Here is a 23288-nt window from a genome sequence, read left to right on the forward strand (position 1 = left end):
AATATAGCCCTATATACAATTCTGGTGGTAAAAACATTTGCAAAATTAAATGGTACTTTTAACATACAAAAAATGGTCATGTTTTGTTGCTTTCTTTCTTTTTCTTTTTTTTTTTTTTTAATTAAAGTCTATGGAAAAAATTGGATCCAACCAGCTTGCACACTATTGCATCCTTTTTTTATCCTTTTTTTTCCAACGTATATGTTAATGAAAATGTAGTGTGAACACAGCTTTAGAGATTAGTGAATTTTCAGTGTTAGCGATGTGCTTCACTGCACTCGGCCATTGTTTTGTCAGCTGGCTGTCTTTGATCTCCGGTCCAGGTGCCTGGAAAAGCTGGATGTAATCCTGGAAGAAATTTCCCTGGACTGCATCCAGCTTTTCCAGGCACTCGGAGCAGAGCAGGCTAACAAACCGACGGCCAGGTGTAGAGAAGCGATTTGCTAAAACTGTAAATTCGCTCATCTCTACTTTCAATCTTAGAAATCAAATTAGAAGTAAAGATCAAAAGCCGATAATTTGTAAAATAATTTAATGATATGCTTTACAGCAAGACCCATGGACAGAGCACAATAGACTAGCCCAGACCTTATTTCCTCCTTTAGGAGAGTTTTCTTGGCTTGTGGATTTTTTGTGGATTTACAGAGGTCATTCTAAATATAGGGGAGACTGAGCAGCTGTCCATAAACTGGTAGAAAATTATCTGTACAGATCAGGAGGTCTCAGCTTAGTTTTAGGACTAGTGGTAAGAATGAAAATTGCAAGATGTTTTACACTATAAGGCTATGTTCACACTACGTAAAACTACGGCCGTAGTTTTGAGGGGTGGAACGTAGCCTTATTTTTAATGGGATCCCGGCCAGAGCGTACACACATCATATGCGCTCCGGCCAGGATCCCTTGCGGTGCCGGAAAAAACTGACATGTCAGTTTTCTGCGGCCGGAATTCAGTGAATTCCGGCTGCAGAAAGACCTGTCAGTTCACACAGTGAAGCAAGCGGCTCCGGCCGCTTGCTTCACCGTTTGCTGTGGGAAGCTCTGATGCGGGCGCCCACTGATGCGGGCGCCCCGGCTGGGGTCACGGAACGGCCGGTCTGATACGTAATGTGAACATAGCCTAGATAGTAAAATGGGTTAGAAAAAAAAACAGGTTATAAAAAAAAAAATATAACCATAACTTCTTGTATGGTACATATGTTAACATTAAAACATTTTCTCATGACACATTCCCTTTAATTATGTGATGGGAAGCAATGACAATTCTATATGTGAATGAAACCATGACCAAAAGCTATAGTTGCATGATGGCTTTGTAACATAAAAAAAACAAAAAGTAGAAACTAATATCAACTAAAAACAGAAATCTTTTATTCTACCGTTATTTTGCCAATTAACACCATACAGTGAATGTTTTCAAATCAAACAATGATAGCAATTTCCAATGCAGATAGAAGCTATACACTTAAGTGACAGTATTTGTAAATGTATTGATTCTGCCAGAGATAGTTATAAAGGGAAAACTTTTCAGAGGTCTGAAGTTCTGGTCCTTGTGTGTCCCTTGTGAAAGAAGCATCAGTGACAGCAAGGATTTACAATCGATAGCAAGCCTGTCATCTCATATACATGTTTGTACTAACACCTTTGCACTGAATATTGTTTGCAATGTAGAATATAGACAAGCATGCACTAGAATGTAGAATATAGACAAGCATGCACTCTATGAGTATCATAGAGACTACCAACAGAAAATTCTGTCATACCATGGGCTGTGTATATGGTTTATTTAAATGTGTTATGCTTGATACACAGCAAGTTCTCCATAGCAGATATGTAAGAATAAATGCTAACATTTAATAACAAACAAACATTCACAGTGTCAATCTATCAAATTAAATGGGAAAAAAAAAAAACTTAAGGGGGGGGGGGACTAGTCAAGCAATGACAGTTCATTACCAAGTTTGTGGAGCTTGCAGAAACCAAAAAGCCATTACACTAAAATACAAGTCAGGATTTCCTAAATTATTCTTCCTTGGTGAAATGTGTAACACAACTTAATAAACATTCACAACTTCATGATCCTGTTTAAAATCTGCCACCATTCTGACCCAAGCATGTGAAATTACAGTGCATTCAAAAAGTATTTATGTGTATTCTACTAATCTGGCATAGAAGAGTGGCAGGAAGAAAGCCATTTTTGAAACTAAGTCATGTCCTATTTTCAGTTTGACAATCCATGTAGGGGACACAGCAAAAACAAGGAAGAAGGTGTTCTGGTCAGATGAGAGCAGTTAAAACTTTTTGACCTGAATGCAAAACACTTTGGGGGACATTTATTAAACTAATTGCGCCTGTTTTTAGTCTAATATATCTAGTTTGCGCTCAAAATAAATTTAATATTAATTTATGAAGCTTTTTTTAGACAAGACTATCCAAATTAGATGCGTCTTTTTGAATTAGATTTTTTGTTGTTAATTAGATCAAAAGTGCGCCAGAATTCTTTTTTAGCTAAATTTATTAACTGCGCAATTTTTTACAAAGTCGCGTATATTGGTGCATCGCTACGTCTGCTCCGAACCAGGTGGATTTATTAGACTAATTAAAAGACCATTATTTTTAAGACACATTTACTATGCTATTAGACAATTTACATAAATTTGACTAAACACATTAGATTGGAAATTATGCCAAAACATCTTTGACAAAATTGTGTTTTTAGATTTGTTAGTAAATATCCCCCTTTATGTGGCATAAAACAAAACTTTACATCACCCTAAAGACACCACCACTGTGAAACATGGTGATGGCAGTGTCCTGCTGTGGGGATGTTTTTCCTTAGAAGGGACAGGGAGGATGGAAGGAGCTACGTACAGGTTAACACTGGAACTTATTCTAGAAATTAGCCATAAATCTGTTTTGCCCATAACTGAAGCTTTTTGGACAATGATTATTAATATCAAGTTTCCAATGAGTATGACCCACAGAGGATATTTGTTGGTGTATTTTTGCCATGCTTTTTGTTTACATCTTTATCATGATTTTTTGTGATTCTTATAATGTCAGAACTTTTTTTATTTTATTTTTATGGTTGCCCCCTCAATCCTCCTCCATGCCGTTACTTACAGAGCACAATTCTGGTCATGCCCGGTTCCATGCCTATGTTTATTGTATGCTTCTCCACCAGGTCTTGTAATGAGTCACATGGCGCTTGTGTCATTATTGATATCAGTAAATCTGTCTTATAAAAGACTCTAGCTTTATTAATCAGACAAAAACTATCTGATTTTCCTGCATCTCAGGTTCCATTTTACCATAGTAATTATTCTTTCTCTAGGTTTGCACTGAACAAGGATATCAGTCTGAAACATATCTGCATTGTACAGTATATGCACTTAGCACTTTGTGTATGCTTTGCCTTAATGGATCCTAAATAAAGCTGGGTTATTATCTGGGGATGGCTAGAAAATCTCTCTCGGGAGTTTCCTGTGGCAATGAATGGCTGCACATTACATCATTGTAGGCTTCCAGTACTGGGCTGTATTTTGGCTGTTAGGGCGGGTTCACACTACGGAATTCTCGCGGACAATGTCCGCGGAATTCCGCTGTCTGTCCGCCCGCACATCTGGGCGCTTTTCCGCCGGCTCCATAGACACCATTCTATGGGCCGGCGTATTCCGCTATACGCTGAAAGAAGTGTCATGTCACTTCTTTCAGCGGATCGCGGAATACGCCGGCTCATAGAATGGTATCTATGGAGCCGGCGGAAAAGCGCGTGCCTGTGCGGGCGGACAGCTGACGGAATTCCGCGGACATTGTCCGCGAGAATTCCGTAGTGTGAACCCGCCCTAAGAATGTGGAAAATAACTTTCTGCATCGAACATGGCTATGAATCAATCTTTTGAAGATTAAGGGGTTAAGAGGGGAACTTAGAGCAAAGGTACAATACCAAGAAATCTGTAGCTAATAGTAAGCTTTCCGGTGATTTGTACATTTGGTTGCCTGGATTGCTGATCTCATGGCCATGCTTCATCGCTTTAGTTAGAAAGGTTTACCAAGCTCCGATTCCACAGGGTCAGTGAGTGTAAGTGAAAGAAAGTGTTATAAAAGTCTTGTTTAGGGAAAAGAAAGATATTAAGGGACATGATAAGTGAAAAAAGCATTAAGGGAGGCATTTTTACATAGGTCTTGTAATTTTATAGTAGTTGCAGTTTGTCAGTATATATAAAGGGATTAAAAATTCCAGAGTACCATCCTTACCGGTTGTGAGAGTAAATCCTTACTGGTCGTGTCTTTTAACCCCTAGACGACCCATGACGTAAATGTACGTCATGGAGCCTCTAGGAGCATTCAGAGGGGAGCCGCACGGTGGCCCTGCTCTGAACTGCCGCAATCTCAGGTGCTATATGCAGCCCGGGACCGTGGTTACAAGTGGGCACAGTCCGATCGTCGTGCCCGCTAATTAGGTATTTAGATGCAGCTGTCATGCAGCTGCATCTAAATACCTTTTCTTCCTGGTGGTCCCCCCATGGCAGGGAGACTTCTAGTATGTGTGTAAAAAAATTAAAAAAATTATTAATAAAAAATCCCCTCCTCTAATAAAAGTTTTAATCACCCCCCTTTCCATTTTATAAAAAAAATGTAATAAATAAAAAAATAAACATATTTGGTATTGTCTCGTGCATATTCGCCTGAACTATTAAATTATCATACTCCTGATCTTGCACGGTAAACTGTGTAAGCGCACAAATTGCACATTTTTGGTCACATCAAATAAAAAAAAAATTGTGATAAAAAGCGATCAAAAAGTCACATATATGCAAACAAGATATTGATAAAAAGTACAGATCATGATGAAAAAATTACACCTGAGACAGCCCCATAGACCAAGGGATAAAAGCGCTATAAGCATGGTAATAGAGCGATTTCTACCAAAAGGTTTTAATTTTTTAAAAGCCATTAAATAAAATAAAAGTTATGCAAATTACATATCATCGTAATCGTACTGACTTGAGAAACATGTATAACATGTTGCTTTTACCCTAGGGTAAACGGCGTAAAAACAATTCAATTTTACCACACATATAATTTTTTTTTCTGGTTTCACAGCATATTTTAGGCAAAATGATGTCTGCCATTGCAAAGTACAATTAGTGGCGCAAAAAATAAGAACTCATCTGGGTCTTTAGGTCTCTAGGAAAAATTCATGTGCTATGGCCTTATATACGCAAGGAGGAAAAAACTAAAGTGCAAAAATAAAAATTGGCCCAGACTTTATGCCTGGTGCTTTGTTTAGAGCAAAAAATGATCTTTTAATCTGCAGTGCTAGTGTGGCCTAGACTGTCTGGGCTCCAGGTCTGCAACGCCTCTCCTCCTGCACTCCTCATCATTAGGAACACCCCTAGGCAGGATTTCAATTCATCACTTGTCTGAACAGTGCACATGTGCCATAGCAACACAGGTGTACTGTTAAGACGAGTGATAAATAGAAATCCTGCCTGTCGGTGTTCCTAATATTGAGGAGGAGAGCAGGGAGGAAGAAAGGAGAGGCGTCACAGACCTGGCACAAAGACACACCAGTATGACACAGGGCTGCAGATTAAAAGATCTTTTTTTTTTTTTTTTTTGCTCTATTCAAGGCATCAGGCACATTTTAAAAGAGAGGATGGGTAAGGACTTACTGTCATCAAATGGATGGTACTAGCAGTTTGGTGGGTCGGTGGATACAGAGTCACTTTCAGTGGCCTGGCTGCAAAGTCTGAGCAGTTAACCTCCCATGCCAAGGTTTTTTAATATCTGCTTATTGTAGCAAAGAAAAGAGGTTTAGGCATTGATTTTTGGGACCACCAGCTATTTGGATCTAGCAGTAAGGTACTCTGTCAGCCAAAGGAACGTTTAATTTCTCTTAGACTTTTTTCTTTTGCCTGGTACCTCATAGGCAGAGATCAATCTTCAAACTCACATAGCTGCCTAATATTATCAGCCAATACTGGATTGCTATGGACACAGGAAGGTGTGCAAAAGTGATAAAGCAGCTTAGCAAAAACTATAGTGCAATGCGTGCCATTGTAAACTAATCGCTTTAGAGTCAAGATTCAAATGCAAATAGGTACTTACTATCTACTAGTTTCCCCTTTAACTCCTGCTATGATCTGATGTGTTTGGCCAGCATTTCCATCATAAGCGCAAAGATATAAGGCATGAACATGAGACATCTTTGCTAGTGCTTTTATTGTTTCAAAAGGCCCTGACAACATAACATTCCCTCAGACTGGTGTGCAAAAGGGAACTTTAGATGCAAGGGACATGATACTCTGCAGCTCAAATCCAGGGCAAGGATCAGAGAAAGCACTTACTTAGGGTCAACTGAATCATGTCCAGTTGTGGCTACATCCTGTTGGCTTGCACTCCACCCATGTCCCAAGGCTGCTAAAAAGAGATCATTTGGTTCCTATCTGCCCAGTTGTAGGCTTATTAAAGCCCAGGAGAGGCCATTGCTAGTGTGAAAATGCTAGAGTAGGGTCCATGTCTCGAGGACGCCTTAACGTTGGCGACACGGTACACTCTGTTTGATCAAATAGTTTGCTAAGATCCTCACTTTTCTAAAAAAAAAAAATTATATTTTCATTTTTAATATCTACAGAGAGGGTGTTTACCGTGTGTACGCTGGGAGGAGTATATACGGTAAGCCCTTACACCTGTGAGTTGCTGTTGCACCTTTCGTTTTTGTCTGTATTTAAGCCACAAGCAGCGTGCAACCTGCAGTGTGAACAGTCATAGATGTGCTGCCAAAATTTCCCTTTTTTTCATGCATGGACAGTGTTAAGCAGACCTAAACTGTTTGCGTTAGTGTACTGACACGGTGGCGCAGGTACCACAGTGAGCCTAGTGTGGGGACTAGATTTAAAGGCCTAGAGAAAATTGCCCTAGAGAGAAGGGAATTTGTTTTTTACAGGATGCCTTTTATCTATTGGTAACATTATATTCCAAATATACTGTATACATTGTATTGCAAAAAAAAAAACACATAAAATTAGTAAAAGGCTATTAAAAAAATTTGGTTAACATGTATGGAAAAATAGTCGATGGCCTTGCATTTACTCTCCTTAATGGGTGAGTGCAGTGGCGGATTATAATGTGGGTGGTTTGGGCGGCCACCCGGGGCCCAGAGCTCCGGGGGGGCCCCACGCCGCCCACAGTAAGATCTGACATAGCAGCGCCAGCAGCACATCACTTTCGGGGCCCAATAAGCCCCTGAGTAATGTTCTGCTGTGGCGCGCTGTTGTCGGAGTCCGCCGCGGCACCGCCCTCTCTCTCCTTGCTGTCTTTGCGGTGCCCGTACTTCTCTCCTGGCGGCGTGATGACGTCACATCATGCGCGCCGCCAAGCAGAGAAGTTCGGGCACCGCGGGGCTGCACTGTGATCTTCCGGCCTGCGTGACAGGCTCTCTCTGCTGGAAGCTCACCCTGGCTCCCTGCCGCCCGACTATACCCCCTGCCGCCCGGCTGTACCCCTTGCCCCTTAGCTGCTCTCCATGCCGCCCCATCTTCTCCCCCTGCTGCTACCCTTTATCATCTTCTCCCCCTGCTGCTTCCCCCATCATCTTCTCCCCCTGCTGCTACCCCCATCATCTTCTCCCCCTGCTGCCACCCCCATCATCTTCTCCCCCTTCTGCCACCCCCATCATCTTCTCCCCCTGCTGCCACCCCCATCATCTTCTCCCCCTGTTGTCACCCCATCATCATCTCCCCCTGCTGCCACCCCCATCATCATCTCCCCCTGCTGCCACCCCCATCATCTTCTCCCCCTGCTGCTACCCTTCATCATCTTCTCCCCCTGCTGCCACCCCATCATCTTCTCCCCCTGCTGCTACCCTTCATCATCTGCTGCCACCCCCATCATCTTCTCCCCCTGCTGCTACTCCCATCATCTTCTCCCCCTGCTGCTACCCTTCATCATCATCTCCCCCTGCTGCTACCCTTCATCATCTTCTCCCCCTGCTGCTACCCCCATCATCTTCTCCCCCTGCTGCTACCCTTCATCATCTTCTCCCCCTGCTGCTACCCTTCATCATCTTCTCCCCCTGCTGCTACCCTTCATCATCTTCTCCCCCTGCTGCTACCCTTCATCATCTTCTCCTCCTGCTGCCACCCCCATCATCTCCCCCTGCTGCCACCCCCATCATCTTCTCCCCACGCTGCCACCCCCATCATCTTCTCCCCATGCTGCCACCCCCATCATCTTCTCCCCCTGCTGCTACCCCCATCATCTTCTCCCCCTGATGCTACCCCCATTATCTTCTCCCCCTGCTGCTACCCCCATCATGTTCTCCCCCTGCTGCTACCCCCATCATCTTCTCCCCCTGCTGCCACCCCCTGCTGCTTCCCTGCCTTCCCAGCTCCCCCCCCTCCCCGGCCTCTGTCGCCCCAGCTTCTCCCCCTGTCGCCCCAGCTGCCTCCCTCACCCCAGTCACCCCCAGCTCCCCGCCTGCAGATGAGTTGGGGTCGGAGAAGTCTTCATGATGCTGTGCCAAATAGAGAAGAAAGGAAAAAGTGAGCGACGGCAATCGGAGAAGACGTCACCTGTGATTCATTAGTAACTGCACTGTAATCACTTATAGGCTGGGTTCACACACAGTATATTTCAGTCAGTATTGTGGTCCTCATAGGAACCAAAACCAGGAGTGGATGGAAAACACAGAAAGGATCTGTTCACACAATGTTGAAATTGAGTGGATGGCCGCCATATAATGGCAAATATTTGCTGTTATCTTAAAACAACGGCTGTTGTATTGAAATAATGGCAGTTATTTACCGTTATATGGCGGTCATCCACTCAATTTCACCATCGTGTGAGCAGATCCTTTCTGTGTTTTCCATCCACTCCTGGTTTTGGTTGCTATGAGGACCTGACATGAGGACCAAATACTGCCTGAAATATACTGTGTGTGAACCCAGCCCTATAGTGTGCAGAGCCTGTGTACCATTGGGGTCTAAATGGGTCAGTGTGTTTGCGGTAGTGTACTGACACAGCCCCGGGGTCACTACAGTACACTAGCGAAAACTTTTAAACTAGAACCCAACTACAACTGCAGGCACTACAACTCCCAGCATATTATGAGGGCTGCAGACTGTCAGTACATGCTGGGAGTTGTAGTGCCTGCAGCTGTTGTAGTTGGGTCCTAGGTGGATTATACACTGGATGCTTTGTGGCATATAAGAATACATAGATCTGTGGGGGCTCAGTGTAGGGAAGTGACCCCAGAACATCACTAATAGGGGATAGAATAAAAACATCTCCCCCTATCCCCTATTAGTGATGTTCTGGGGTCACTTCTATATACTGATCCCCCACAGACCTCTGTATTCTTATAAACCCCACAAAGCCTGCTGGGGTGGCTGGGGTGGGGGGCCAGGTTGGGTGGACAGCCCGGGGCCCAGGGTACATTTAATCCGCCACTGGGTGAGTGATATACTCATCCAGAAGGAACAGAGAGTAAGTCAGGAGGGTGGATATCTGAAGAGGGTGGCATCTCTTCCCGGGATGTTAGCATTAGTATTGAGAGATATAAATAAGAGGTAGAAGGAAAAAATAGTGATAAAATATGTAAACATGTTATAAGGGTATAGGATATAAACTTAGAATGGTTGTGTGCATAGGTGAAGGTAAAGGTACTTTTATTTTTTATCTTATTGCTCTCTTCTAAAGCTACCTTTAGAAGGGTTCCCAAAATCATCTCACAAGCAGGTAGTGCCAGCCACTGAGGTATTTTAAAAGAAAGGGATAGGTTGGGCTAGGGTGAGAAACTGATAAAGCAAGAAGGTTGCTTCAGAGTGTGATGGGTAATTTGTAGTAAAATGAGGAATAAAGAAAATAAAGTAAAAGAGTAAAGGACCCCATTGCTGGGAGTAGGCATCCAGCATTATGACTACTATACTATACTAAGGGGCTGGTACAACCCTGAGAGTGGTGTATAGGAGAGGCAGGCTGTGGCACAGAAGCATGGGCAATACCTAACAGTATTGAAATTATGAGAAATACATTGTATGTGTCATGCTTGTTGGGGTGCAGTTAGCCCTGAACTGCACCCAGCCCACTCTCCCTGCCTACTTGGATGATCTGCCCTAGCAGCATTTCTCAACTAGCTGATACTCTCACTAGGTGCATGGACAGTAAGGGTGCATTCACACATAACTGATCCAAATACGCAGCAAGATCCGCTGTGGATCCGCTGTGGATCCCTGCCCTGTACACTTATGGGCAGACAAACTTGCAGCGTAATGCACAACCCGCTGTGAGTATGTCTGCAGCCCGCCCCATTAATCCCCCACCCCCGCCGCTGCCTATATTTCACCTGCTTCCTGCTCCAGCTTGCTTTGTGGCTCTCTGCGTCTTCATGTCCCGCTCAGCCAGGCAGCGCACTGATTGGCCGAGCGGGACATGCCGGGAGCCCCGAAGCAAGCCGGAGCAGTAAGCAGGTGAAGTATACGCTCTGGCGGATGAGGGGTTAATGGGGCGGGCTGCGGACATACAGCTGGATGTTCATCCAGCTGCGAGTTTGTCTGCCCATAAGTGTACAGGGCAGGTATCTGCTGCGGATCCGTTACGTGTGAACGCACCCTAAGGGAGGAAATACAAGGTCGATAGCCCAAGTTAAACCACAAAGGAACATCAAGAGATAAATCAGAAGACTGAAGCAATATCAGATACAAGCCAAGAGCCAAACAATAGAAGGAAATGTCACAAGCCATATCAGAATCAGTGTAAAAACAGAACCATGTGGTTATGTAAGGACAGTATCACAATCCACAAAGCAGGTCCAGAAACACAAGCAGCAAGTTACAGCAGCAATGAAAGTTCACAAGAGAAGACACAAGACACAATCACTGATGCCTGCTTACAGTGGACACCTGTTTAAATCTCCCGCTGCCACAAACAGTGAACACCGTAGCCGCGCATGATTGGCCTGGCCCTCCTGCTATCCTGACAGCCAGGCCAGTCCTAATGTCGCTTGGTTCAGTTAAGGAAGCATGCCCCCATATAAGAATTCACATAAACAAAAGAAAGAGAGTATTTGAGTATTTGAGAGTATTTGACACTAGGCACACTATTGAAGGTAGAAATAATATCATATAAATTGTTTATTAAGTCATGAAAAAACAACAACAAACCCTAACCCAATAAAAACTCTAAAAACAATGCATCAAGGGGGACCAATACAATACATAAGATCCCTACAACCAACACTCAGCATACGGGCACATAGCCAAAGAAACTAAAAAAAAATAAAGTGCATAGTCAAGCTATACCTACAATGTAAACATGTCCTATTGAGCAGTGTGAAGAGTGAATAACTTAAACATATAAGGGAAAAAAAAAAAAAAAGGAAGAGGTAATAAAAATATTACAGTACCAAAAACCCTGTAAACTAAGTTAAAAAAGTGACTGGTAGCTAGATGTCTCCATATGTAGCATGGCAGGCTGAGTGAGGCACTGGAGCACCCTGCGCCTTACGTTCCGGTCCCCGAACTTCATCAGGGGTTTCCCATAAAAGAATTGGCTGCCCTGGTGAAATATCTTTAGGACAAGTAGCCATGGCAATGCCCCAGCGTTTGTCACAGTATGTATTCAAAGTTAACATGAAGCACTCATTGTGAAAACTAGGAGTAAAATATGAAATAAGAATTGCATTTAACAGCCTTGAAAATTCGACTTCGCTGTATAGTTCTAAAAATATGAACTTTTTCGAAGACAATTCTTTAAAACTTGGGTCTGTCCCAAAAAATGAAGGGCAGATGGTCCTTTTGCTTCTTGAACAGTATGCTGGCAGCAGGTACAGTTTAATGATATAACACAACACAATCTGTCATAAAAAGACTGGTTACCGTGAGCTACAATGCTAATGCCAAGTACCAGAACCCAGCCTCTCGCATACTGTAACAGTTCCATAAAGCCATTACATTGTTTTAATAGAAAAATGTGGTCATAATGGACAGATTGTTTATTTCTTTTATGAAGGTAGGTGTGTGTGTGTGTGTGTGTGTGGTGGTGGGGGGGGGGGGGTTCTTGCGCCTTTGTACTTATAATATTTTGAAATTGAAATTTCCGTATACTTTTTTTTATCTTCTAAACCAGAATATATATTTTTTTTATTTAAATGTCTTATTGTTGATGAAAAACACAGTCTTTAATACATTCCTTTTTACGTCTGCCCTTTATAATTGCAGACAATGACATTTTAGAAGAGCACTCAACCTATAAATCATCGCACAAACCCTATGTCCTCCTTGATAATTCAATTCAAGGAGCCCAAACTAATAAGGTAATTAAATCTTTATGTGGATTTTGCTCTGAAAGATAGAAGGAAGCTGAAATGAAGTCTGTTCATGTTTAAAGGAATTTCTTTGCATTTGAAGCACGTGAGCCTTCACAGTTGTTATGCAATGGTGCAATAAATTGGCGAATTACTGTCACATTCTGCTTTGTAAATATCAACAAACCCCAATAAAGACAGAATTAGAGCTTCCTCTCCGATACATTATTTATGTGCAGTTTTATTTGCAATAATAAGAATTTCACATAAATGTCAGACTGAGCAGAGACACCGAAAACATTTCTTTTAAGCCAAGTAATATGCCAGGTAATTAGAACCTGAACATATTCTTGCTTTCTTTTGATTTTCTTTTCTCCATGAAGTATATTTTCTCAATTTCAAGTTAATAGCACAGATATAACAGTTTACACGTAGACATTAGATGTTTGATATTCATATTGTAACATTAAATGCCTAGAAAATGACAACATTGAGTAGGCATTGGCATTGGTTATCACTGAGTTGTACCTGACTGGACGTATCTTTTGGGTCATATGACTGGCCTATATTTGAACCACTGTGGGCCCATTTGCTATAGAGGAAGCTACAGAGCATTAAGTGTATGTTAGAAATCCTTGGGTTTTCTAGAGAGAGATTGATCAATATTTCATCAGAGATTGCTGCATCATTTTTTTTATCTTACTTTTAGTCATTCATTAAAGCATTCCTTTACTTTCAAAGGAGTTTTACAAGCCTTCATGGTTCTGTTAGATTAAATGGGCACTGCCATTAAAAAAATTCTTTGGACATGTCAGAGAGACATAATAAGAAAATGAAGATCCAACAGCATTGTGAAATGAAGTCTGTAAACACAGTTTGTGTAGGAAGATAAATGCTGGAAAGTTGACACTCCCGAAGTCTACAGATGAATATGAACTAATGATGGAATCCAAAAACATCTGGTTTTGAAGCAAATGTCCAAAGATTTTATTGCATGTCAATGGTATAACTCAGGAGCGTAGCTAGGGGCTCAGTCTAAGGGGGGAGTGTAACTCTGAGAGGACCCCCAACCGAATATGTTACACATCAGGAACGACGGCAGACAGCAATGGTTTCTGCATATTAAAGGGTATATTCTACTAAATAACTCGTAGTGAATGTGAAGGATTTAGAACAGTGTAAACGGCTCTCTACATATAACCACTCTAAATTAAAGGGGTTATCCAGGAGTTAAAAAATCTTGGCTGTTCTCTTCCAGAAACAGTGCCACCCCAGACCTCAGGCTGAGTGGGGTATTGAATCACATTACCACAGAAGTGAACTGAGCCAGGTTTTTAATCCCACACACCAGGGTGATGCTGATTTTGGAAGAAAGTGCCTATGTTGTGCCAATACTTCATAACACAAACCCCTTACCAGCATGGATCCAGTCCTGGGAAACTTCTCCCAGTTTTCCATGACTGGATGTATCCTTTCCCAGCACCTGGGCAGGAACAGCAGGGAACCGAGCAGATTTAAAGCCCAAAGCCTAATGAGCAGAATACAGATAGGAATGAAGCGCTTCGCTTCCTTCCTAATGTAGATACGCTCATCTCTAGTATTAACCCCCCTTGTGCAGCCTGCTCAATAGCATTAACTGCCCTATGTAGCTCCATATACTATATGGGACTGCACACAGGAGGTTAATGCTATAGAGAGGGCTATACAAAGCTGCATAGACAGAGGACGTTAATGGTATATGGCATACAATATAAACCCCTTTTGTCTGTGGAGCCGCATACAGTATTGACCCACTCTTATGCAGCCCCATACAGCATTTGTCCTCTCCTTTAGCATGAACCCCAGTGACGGAGTAGTCCATTGGCCCTTGGCCGTTCTCTGAATCTTGGCTCCCTCTTTCCGTGCGCTCCAGGTGTATGAGTATAGTATAGTCATCACATCACCAGCAGGTTGTGTGTGTTTGGGGGGAGGGGTTCCTGACATTAGGGAAAAAGGAAGAAAGATAAAACAGGAAATAGAGATTGATATGGGATAGATAGATAGATAGATAGAAAGATAGATAGATAGATAGATAGATAGATAGATAGATAGATAGATAGACAGACAGACAGACAGACAGACAGACAGACAGACAGACAGATAGATAGATAGATAGATAGATAGATAGATAGGCTTTATGTACCTGAATAGTGGGGAGGGGTTCAGCTTGCTGATAGTAAGCCACCAGTGATGATAGGACATGTACCTAGAGGTGTAACTACAGGTCCCTGCTGCAGTCAGATGACACAATGAGGTGACTACAGGGCCAGTGAGTGGATTCTTCACAGAGCAGGTCAGGCTAGGATCTATTCTACTGTCACAGCCAAATGTAAGTGCAGCTTTAGTGTGTGGTAGCAGTGTGAGCTCTCTGCCCTTTTAGCAGCAAGACTACCTGCTCTGCCTGCCCTGTGTGCCTGGATCACAGTACCATGTGAGAGAAGGACTTGTACTCCGGGGGCTGATGGATGTGGCAGGGGGCCTCTTATTGGAGTCTATAGCTCCAAACAGCTGCATCTTTTGTATTAACCCCTTAAGGTCCAAGCCAATTTTCGTTTTTGCGCTTTTGCTTTTTCCATTTTATGTTTAAAAGTCCATAGCGCTTGCATTTTTTCACCTAAAGACGTAAATGAGCGCTTATTTTTTGCGAAACCAATTGTACTTTGCAATTACAGGCATAATTTTTCCATAAAATATGTTGTGAAACCGGAAAAAAATTTGTTTTGATTTCGGGGAGTTTTGCATTTACGCCGTTCACCCTATGGTAAAACTGACTTGTTATGCATGTTCCTCAAGTTGTTACAATTACTATGATATATAACATGTATAACTTATATTGTATCGGATGGCCTGTAAAAAATTCAAACCATTGTTAACAAATATATGTCACTTAAAATCGCTCCATTCCCAGGCTTATAGCGCTTTTATCCTTTGGTCTATGGGGCTGTGTGAGGTGTCAGTTTTTGCGCCATGATGCGTTCTTTCTACCGGTACCTTGATTGCGCATATACGACTTTTTGATCGCTTTTTATTACATTTTGTCTGGATTTGATGCGACCAAAAATGCGCAATTTTGCACTTTGGGATTTTTTTGCGCTGACGCCGTTTACCGTGCGAGATCAGGAATGTGATTAATTAATAGTTCGGGCGATTACGCGCGCGGCGATACTAAATATGTTTATTTATTTATTTATTAATTTATATTTATAAAATGGGAAAAGGGGGGTGATTTGGACTTTTATTAGGGGAGGGGATTTTTTATTAATAAAAACACTTTTTTACTTTTTTTTTTACATACACTAGAAGCCCCCCTGGGGGGCTTGTATATACACAGCAATGATCTCTCATAGAGATCATTGCTGTGTATATACACAGCAAAGATCCATGAGATCGGTCATAGATTGCTATGGCCTGCTGCAGGCCATAGCAATCTACTGCCGAGCCGGGATCAGCGTCATTCCGACGCTGAGGCCCGGCACGGGCAGAAGAACGGATCTCCCCCCCGCGATCGCATCGCGGGGGGGAGATCCGACCCACTAGACACCAGGGATAGTGTGCATAAAGCACTTCAATGCAGCTGTCAGGTTTGACAGCTGCATTGAAGTGCTTAATTAGCCGACGTGGCAACGGGACCCGCGCCGGCTAACAGAGGCACTGCCCGGCTGCACGTGTCAGCCGGGATCAGCGCCGTTCAGAGCGGGGTCCCGGCGGGACCCCGCTCTGAACACCCCCCGCGGCGCCATGACGTATTAGATACGTCATGGGTCGCTAAGGGGTTAAGGGAATCAAATGGAGAAGGAAGCTGCAGGGTCCTGCTGGAGGAGGATTAGAAACAATGTCCCACAATGTTACATGTGCGATCCATGCACAGTCCCCACAGAGACAAAAGCAGCAATAGTTGTGCTGTCTGTACTGCTGCCTGTAGTCTTGGTGCCTGCACAGACTGTGCATAGCTTGTATAGGAGAAGCAGAGAGTGCTGCCCTGCACCCTGCTGCAGCCCAAAAGCAAGAGTGATTGCCAACATTCATGGGCCCCTCCACCACTGATTACCCCCCCATGAAAAAAAAGTAAACTTCCCTCCCACTTGCTGCCTGGATGCTGCTGCTCTGCAGACCCCGCTCCCGGCTCCTCTCTCTCTCTCTCTCTCTCTCCCCCCTCCCATTTATCTTCCGGTACAGACAGTGAGACGCTGCCTCTGTCTGTAACCTCAGCTTCCTGTCAGCACTGCACAAGTGAGTGGGGCCACCCCTGGGGATCTGGGATAGGTGTCCTGCAGATTCCCTGGTTGTCCCTGCATCGCAGTGTGCAAATCTGACCCTGATTACCTCCATGTGCTAATACTGGTCGGGGGGCCCCCTGCCTATGTGGGCCCGGGAGCGGCAGACACCCCCTACTTCGCTCCTGGTACAACTGTTGGATTTGCTATAAAATCTTTCGATTTTTGCTTCATTACCGGGTGCTGTTGGATTCAATCATTTCTTTGAAAACGTTCAGACCGTGACCATTTAGGAGCACAAACTGGGAAAAGTCTGCACTGCTGTTCGTTTCTTTTACCCACTCTGTGTCTGTCCGACCTGGTCGGTCCCATGGACTTATATAATATGGTCGTCCAGGCCGCATAACAGAGAGCCAGGAGAGAACGCAATGTGCATAGACTGCTCCCAGCTCCTTCTCTTGATCTCCTGATAAAACTTTTGACATGTCTCTGTGATATGGGTTTGCAAAGTGCTATGTAAACAGAATCAAACACTAAGTACACTGCCACTGCAGCTTCTAATGATAATGCAGACTTAAGAAAAGAGAGGGGGAAACTACATTCAGGAGGCAGCACTGTGCACATGCAGTAGTAGTAACATTTACACAAGGGAAGTGGTGAGAGATGAGAGACAAGTCTTGATTTTACTTTTCATTCACAGCCTAGATCCTCTGGGCGAGGCAGATTGTCTTACAGATTACAAATACACATTATTAGATTGAAAGGGCAAATCTGGTTTTCGTATTCAAGTAATTTATTATACTAAATGTCTAAAGGCATGGAACAAAGCAACTTGAATAAAGTATTAAATGAGGCAGTCAGACTATCACCTAATGCAACCTGTTCTACAGGAACAATAGATCAGAGGTCCTATTTTCTTGAGAATTTAATAGAGGGAAGCATAATATACAGATTAGTGCAAAGTAGACATCTGTTGAAAGGTCATCTGAAATTCTATTTTCAGTCATTTTCTCCTTGTGTGACAAATTTTGATTACATCTAAATAAATCTAAATGCAGAAGCTGGAGGTTTAATCAGATGTACAGCATTCTCCCTGAATCCCATTATCAAATTATCCAACTTGTCTTTAAGGATGATGTTTAACAATTACTGCACAATCCCCTTTATGAAACGCTTACGTACTTGTCACAAGTAGGCTGCAAAGCTAATCGTCTCTTCAAGGTGCACAAAGCAAAATCCTTAATATTCTTATCTTGTTGGACCTCATGCGTGACACCAAACATAGATAATTCAACCAACTACTTGTGATATTAGCGATTTATATCGGAGATTAGCCCAATATCATGGTGTGTGTTCTGAGGGGATAATACCTGAAAACAATATTTTAGTACCCAGGGCTCCCATGTGACCTAGGTGTAAAGCTTAAAGGGGTTGTCCAGCGAAAATCTTTTTCTTTCAAATTAGCTGGTATCAGAAAGTTATTTACTTCTATTAAAAAATCTCCAGTCTTCCCATACTTATTAGCTGCTGTATGTCATGCAGGGAATGCTTTATTTTCAGTGTGACACAGTGCTCTCTGCTGACATCTTTGCCTGAGACAGGAACCTTGTCTCGGTTTTATATGAATCCCCATAGAAAACCTCTCCAGCTCTGGACAGTTCCTGTTTTGGCCAGAGATGTCAGCAGAGAGCAGTGTCAGACTGAAAATAAAAACATTTCCTGCATGACATTTATTAGCTGATAAGTATGGGAAGACTTAAGACTTTGTAATAGAAGTAAATTAAAAATCTGTATAACTTTCTGATACCAGTTGATTTGAAAGAAAAAGATTTTTGCTGGACGACCCCTTTAAGAGCTGAAACCTCTACTCTGCTACCTTATCCTCTTCTCTGCTATCTTATTGGCCAAACTGAACACTGACTTTTGACTTCTGCCTGATGGTGATCTGTGAAACTGTGGGCTACTTAGCCTGACATATTTGTTTGCATTTTCTGTAGCATTAAAAGCCTGTGCCTAACAATATGAAAGTGCCTCTGGTGCCTCCAAAACAGTGCCTCTGGTGCTCTTACCCATTAAAGCATTGACTCGACAAGACCAGATATGAGCGAACCTCGAGCATGCTCGAGTCGATCCGAACCCGAGCTTTCAACATTTGATTAGCGGTGGCTGCTGAGCTTGGATAAAGCCCTAAGGCTATGTGGAAAACATGGATATAGTCATTGGCTGTATCCATGTTTTCCAGACAACCTTAGAGCTTCATTCAAGTTCAGCAGCCCCAGTCAATCAAATACCGAACGTTTGGGTTCGGATCGACTCAAACCCGAACCCGGTTCGCTCATCTCTAGACAAGACTATTAAAATTGTCCTTGGAATGTGATACTAAGATGTTACTAAAAAGCATAAGATCTTTAACTTCCTTAAGTTAGATGGTAGGGCATTCATGCATAGGACTTGTTTTCCAGCACACCCCAAAAATGCTTGGTTGGATTGAGGTCTTAGGAAGCTGTAAGCCAGGACTAAACCTTTTTCCTTCAACTGTTTCTCAACATTTTCTTCTTCGTGGAAGAGTTGTTTATCCTTCTGGAGAAAGCCACTGCTAGATGGGAATATTGTTGGTCTTAAGGTGCATGCAACAATGTTTAGGTGGGTGGTTTGTGTTAATGTAACATCTAAAAACCAGGACCCAAGGTTTCCCACCAGAACATTGGCTAAAGCATCACACTACTTCTGCCAGCTTGCAAAAAAATTATAGAACAAGTTCAGCTCACCGTGTGAATATATCCCAATATTGACGGCAACCCTCTTGGTAAGGAGCAGGTGATAAGAAATGGGCCGTTCACCCAGGTATGCACTCCATAAAAGTAGAAGGAAATCTCAGCTCCAAAAAAACTAAAATGTCCAAAAATCTTTATTCCAAAGCATATTAAAAAACAACAACCATGTTAAAAACAGCACGTCTACGCGTTTCGGGGACAAGCCCCATAATCATAATCATAATCAGGTATGCGTGAACATACCTAAATAGTAAAAAAAGACATTTTCTTTGTGTAATTTGTCATAAGTTACTGCTCACCTCATCACATGTCGTCCGGAAATCCATATGCCGTAGCACAGATAGTGATATTTGTCTAAAAAAGAATGACAAGAAAAAAAAATACATATGAAATTACACATTCATACTTTTTAAAAATTCCCTTTCAAGTTAAATTTCTCATTAAGCACTGGCATTCAATAACAAGACATAGCAATATGTAGGGCAAATAAGTCATATGCAAGAGTAGATATTGTTTTCTATGTTTCAAAAAAGATAGATTACAATGCTGACTTTTACAACCCACAAAATGTATTTTAATCTGAATTTAAAACAAGTTTTCCCAGACAAAACAAATTATAGCCAATGCACAGGTGTCTGTGCTTCACTGGTCAACTATTGATAGTCTATTCTTTGGATAGTTTGGTAATTGTTTTATCCTGGATAACGGGTTTAGGATATGTTCCCGGTAAAGCCTCTACTAGCCCCTAATGATGTCCGTCTATCAGTAATAAAAAGAGGAGAGCAAAGTGTTGACAATTACTGTCTGAGATGGCACAGGGCAGCGGCCAGTGATTGGCTGAGCAGGCTGTCATTCTCCAGACAAGAGTAACAGCCTACTTAGCCATTCAGTGACTTTAGCCCTTTCCTGGCTTAGTCAGTCACTGATTGGTTGAGCAGGTTGTCACTCTTACCTCTGGAGTGACAGCCCGCCAAGGGAATCAGCGATGCCAATGCAGCCACTAATTGTGTGACTGGGCTTCCAATGTCACTGCCTAAGAACCCAGAAGTGTGAGATTACCTATCTTTTAGAACACCTTGTTCTCTAGACGCTCTATTGTTAAGTGAAAACACTGTCTAAGGGTACTATTACACGGAACGATAATCGGCCGAATTGGCCCGATTCGGCCGATTATCGCTCCGTGTAATAAATGCAACGATCAGCCGATGACAACGATCATCGGCTGATCGTTGATATAGGTTAGATCCTATTTTCGTCGGGCGCCGACCGCGCACCGCTGCGTGTAATAGCGGTGCGTGGCCGGCGACTAACGATATACATTACCCATCCACGTTCCAGGGCTGCTCCTGCTGTCCGCTTCTCCCGGGGTCCCGCGCGCGCTCTAGCTTCACAGAGGCCTGTCAGCTGATAGGCCGCTCAGCCAATTACAGGCCGCAGCGGTCCTGGCCTGTGATTGGCTGAGCGTCCTACCAGCTGACAGGCCGCTGTGAAGCTAGAGCGTGCACGGGACCCCAGGAGAAGCGGACGGCAGGAGCAGCCCTGGAACATGGATGGGTAATGTATGCCAGTTTAGCAAGGGCTAACGATGTCCTTGCAGCTCTTGTCAAACGATTATCGGGCCGTGTAATAGGCCCAGTAAACGAGCAACGATCTAGCAGATTGCTGCTCGTTTACAGGTATTATCGGGCCCTGCTCGGCCCGTGTAATACCACCCTAAGTCTGGGTCTTACCCTGTGATTACAAATGGTGCCTATTTTGACTAATTATGGAATTTTTTTTCTAGAAATTTGAAAAACTGTTGAAAACTGTAGAAACTGTTGAAAAGAAATTTTTAAAAACTGTCTAAAAACTGTAAATTTGTTGCATTTCCATATACAATGCTTGCCATTTTGTATAGTAAATTTATTAACCCCATTTTCCTCATATGTGAACCTAAGTCTAAAAGGTTTTTCAAGGATCAGAGAAATATAACTGCTCCATTTTTGTACTCAGTTTGTCAGTGGTACTGTAGTTCAACTTTATTGACACGAATAAAGCTGCATTCTAATACCCAACCTGGGGACTAGTGTGACACTATTTTTTATTTATTTATTTCGGGGGGGGGGGGGGGGGGCAGCAATGTTTCTCTAATACTGGGTAACCCATTTTATGTTATCTAAAGCCAGGAGTGGATACTAAAAGGAAGGAAAAAGTAAAATGGATAAACTGATATTTTTTTCTCTTTTGTATCTCACCTAAGATAAAACACACCAAAAACTTCATCAGTCACATCAAGAAGAAGCAGCTGCCAAAATGCAAAGCACCAGTATGTGTTAATGCAGCCTAATTATAACACAAGATTAGCTATGCTAAATTTGTAATTACAGGTGTAGCATACATCTCATTTTTTCATTTAATTTATTTTCCGCACCATGATAACCCAACGAGTTCATATAAAGCTCCAACTTTCCTAAACATCGCTATAAATGAAGCAATTGTAAAATGTAGCAGCTTTATAGTATTCAACATGACTTGATGTTTATACTAGTTTTCTTTTGTTCTTTTTAATGCCATATTATTATTTCTTTTTTTTGTGGAAGCCATATGTTTAGTGTCAGGGATAAAGAAAATCTTTTCTGATCTCATAGGATAGAATATCCTGGAATACCATCCATGGTATGGTACATGAAGAGTATTAAAAGTGTTTTCTGGGGAATTTTTTTACAGAAAAAAGAGAGAACCAAGACATTAATATTTTTATTAAGTGCTACAAACTCTTCAATGATATTATGGTACAGACTACACTGGTTATGCAAGCTGATTGAACCGAGCAGTACACCAGTCTAAGGGGGCATTGACATATTTTGTGCATGGATGATGTGCTACGAAACAGAATTCAAAGTTCTTAGCATCATTCACGCATCGTCAGAAATTTGAAGATTTATACTGTTTTGGAGCTCCAAAATGAATGATGATGTCGGGATTTCCGAATTCTGGTCCGTACACATCACCCATGCATAGATAGTAATTATGGAACATGTGAACTCCCCTTTTTTGAATCATCCAAAATAGACCAAACATGGTTACTAGCAGCCTCTATTAAAGGTCTATTAAAGTTAATAGACCTGCTGTGGTACATCAACATAACTATTTGCCTGTATCTTGACATAATACACCAATGTGCCCATAAATGAGAAGTAAAAAGGGTCTTACTATGCCTTTAGGCAACCCTTCAAAAACATACAAATATAATGTTCTTTCGATAACTAGTTCACCTCAGATGCACTGACAAACCTATATTTGCTACATCAAAAATGAATATGCATACCAACATGAGCTACAGCAATACAGGGAATAAAAGCAAATACCTACTGCCTAGCAGAAGAAGATTATAGGTAACGGACATGCAAGTCATTATGGTGACAACTGTCAGTGGCAAGAACAAGAAAACAAAAATCTGACAAATATGTTTGCTCAGTAATCTGACACAAAATCACAAGGTGACATGTCACCCAAGCAGATGTTCTATAAACTGAATGTCAAAGATGTCATCTTTAATGTTCTCATCTGATATTAAAGCTGTGTGCAACCTCGGTTTTAAATTTGATTTGGGAAAATCTGACAGTAAATTTTTAGATATTAAAGCTAAGCAATACAAAAGTAATTTCATTCTCATATATCGTTAAAAAAAAACAAAACCTGTTCATTTTAATAAAGTAAACTATAGACTTGAATCCCAGCATCTGACATTTAGTATTCTCCTTGTATATCAATGCATCTCTTAGGATGCTCCCTATATTCTGGGGTACACTGGCGTAGCTACCATGGGGGCAGGGTACGCCGTCGCTATGGGGCCCGAGGGTTTAGGGGGCCCGGGCCCCGCGTTAAAGTATGCCCCCGCCCCCTGTATTGCCGCTCACTATGCATATGCATAGTGAGCGGCCCTGAGCCATCCCCTCCGCCCGCCCCTTCTAT

At 42.4% G+C, this 23288-nt stretch overlaps 1 protein-coding gene across 1 annotated transcript in view; it reads right to left on the reverse strand.

The window, feature by feature from the left end:
* The window catches only part of SNTG1 (syntrophin gamma 1), a 397146-nt gene that overhangs the window by 136164 nt on the left and 237694 nt on the right, over window positions 1–23288 (reverse strand). The window contains exon 4 of the mRNA XM_069960047.1: window positions 19634–19688. Within this exon, the coding sequence (XP_069816148.1) occupies window positions 19634–19660 (27 nt within the window). The 5' untranslated portion in view covers window positions 19661–19688. The remainder of the gene's footprint in view (window positions 1–19633; window positions 19689–23288) is intronic.

Source organism: Dendropsophus ebraccatus, chromosome 2, assembly GCF_027789765.1.
Source record: "Dendropsophus ebraccatus isolate aDenEbr1 chromosome 2, aDenEbr1.pat, whole genome shotgun sequence".
NCBI classification, from domain to species: Eukaryota; Metazoa; Chordata; class Amphibia; order Anura; family Hylidae; genus Dendropsophus; species Dendropsophus ebraccatus.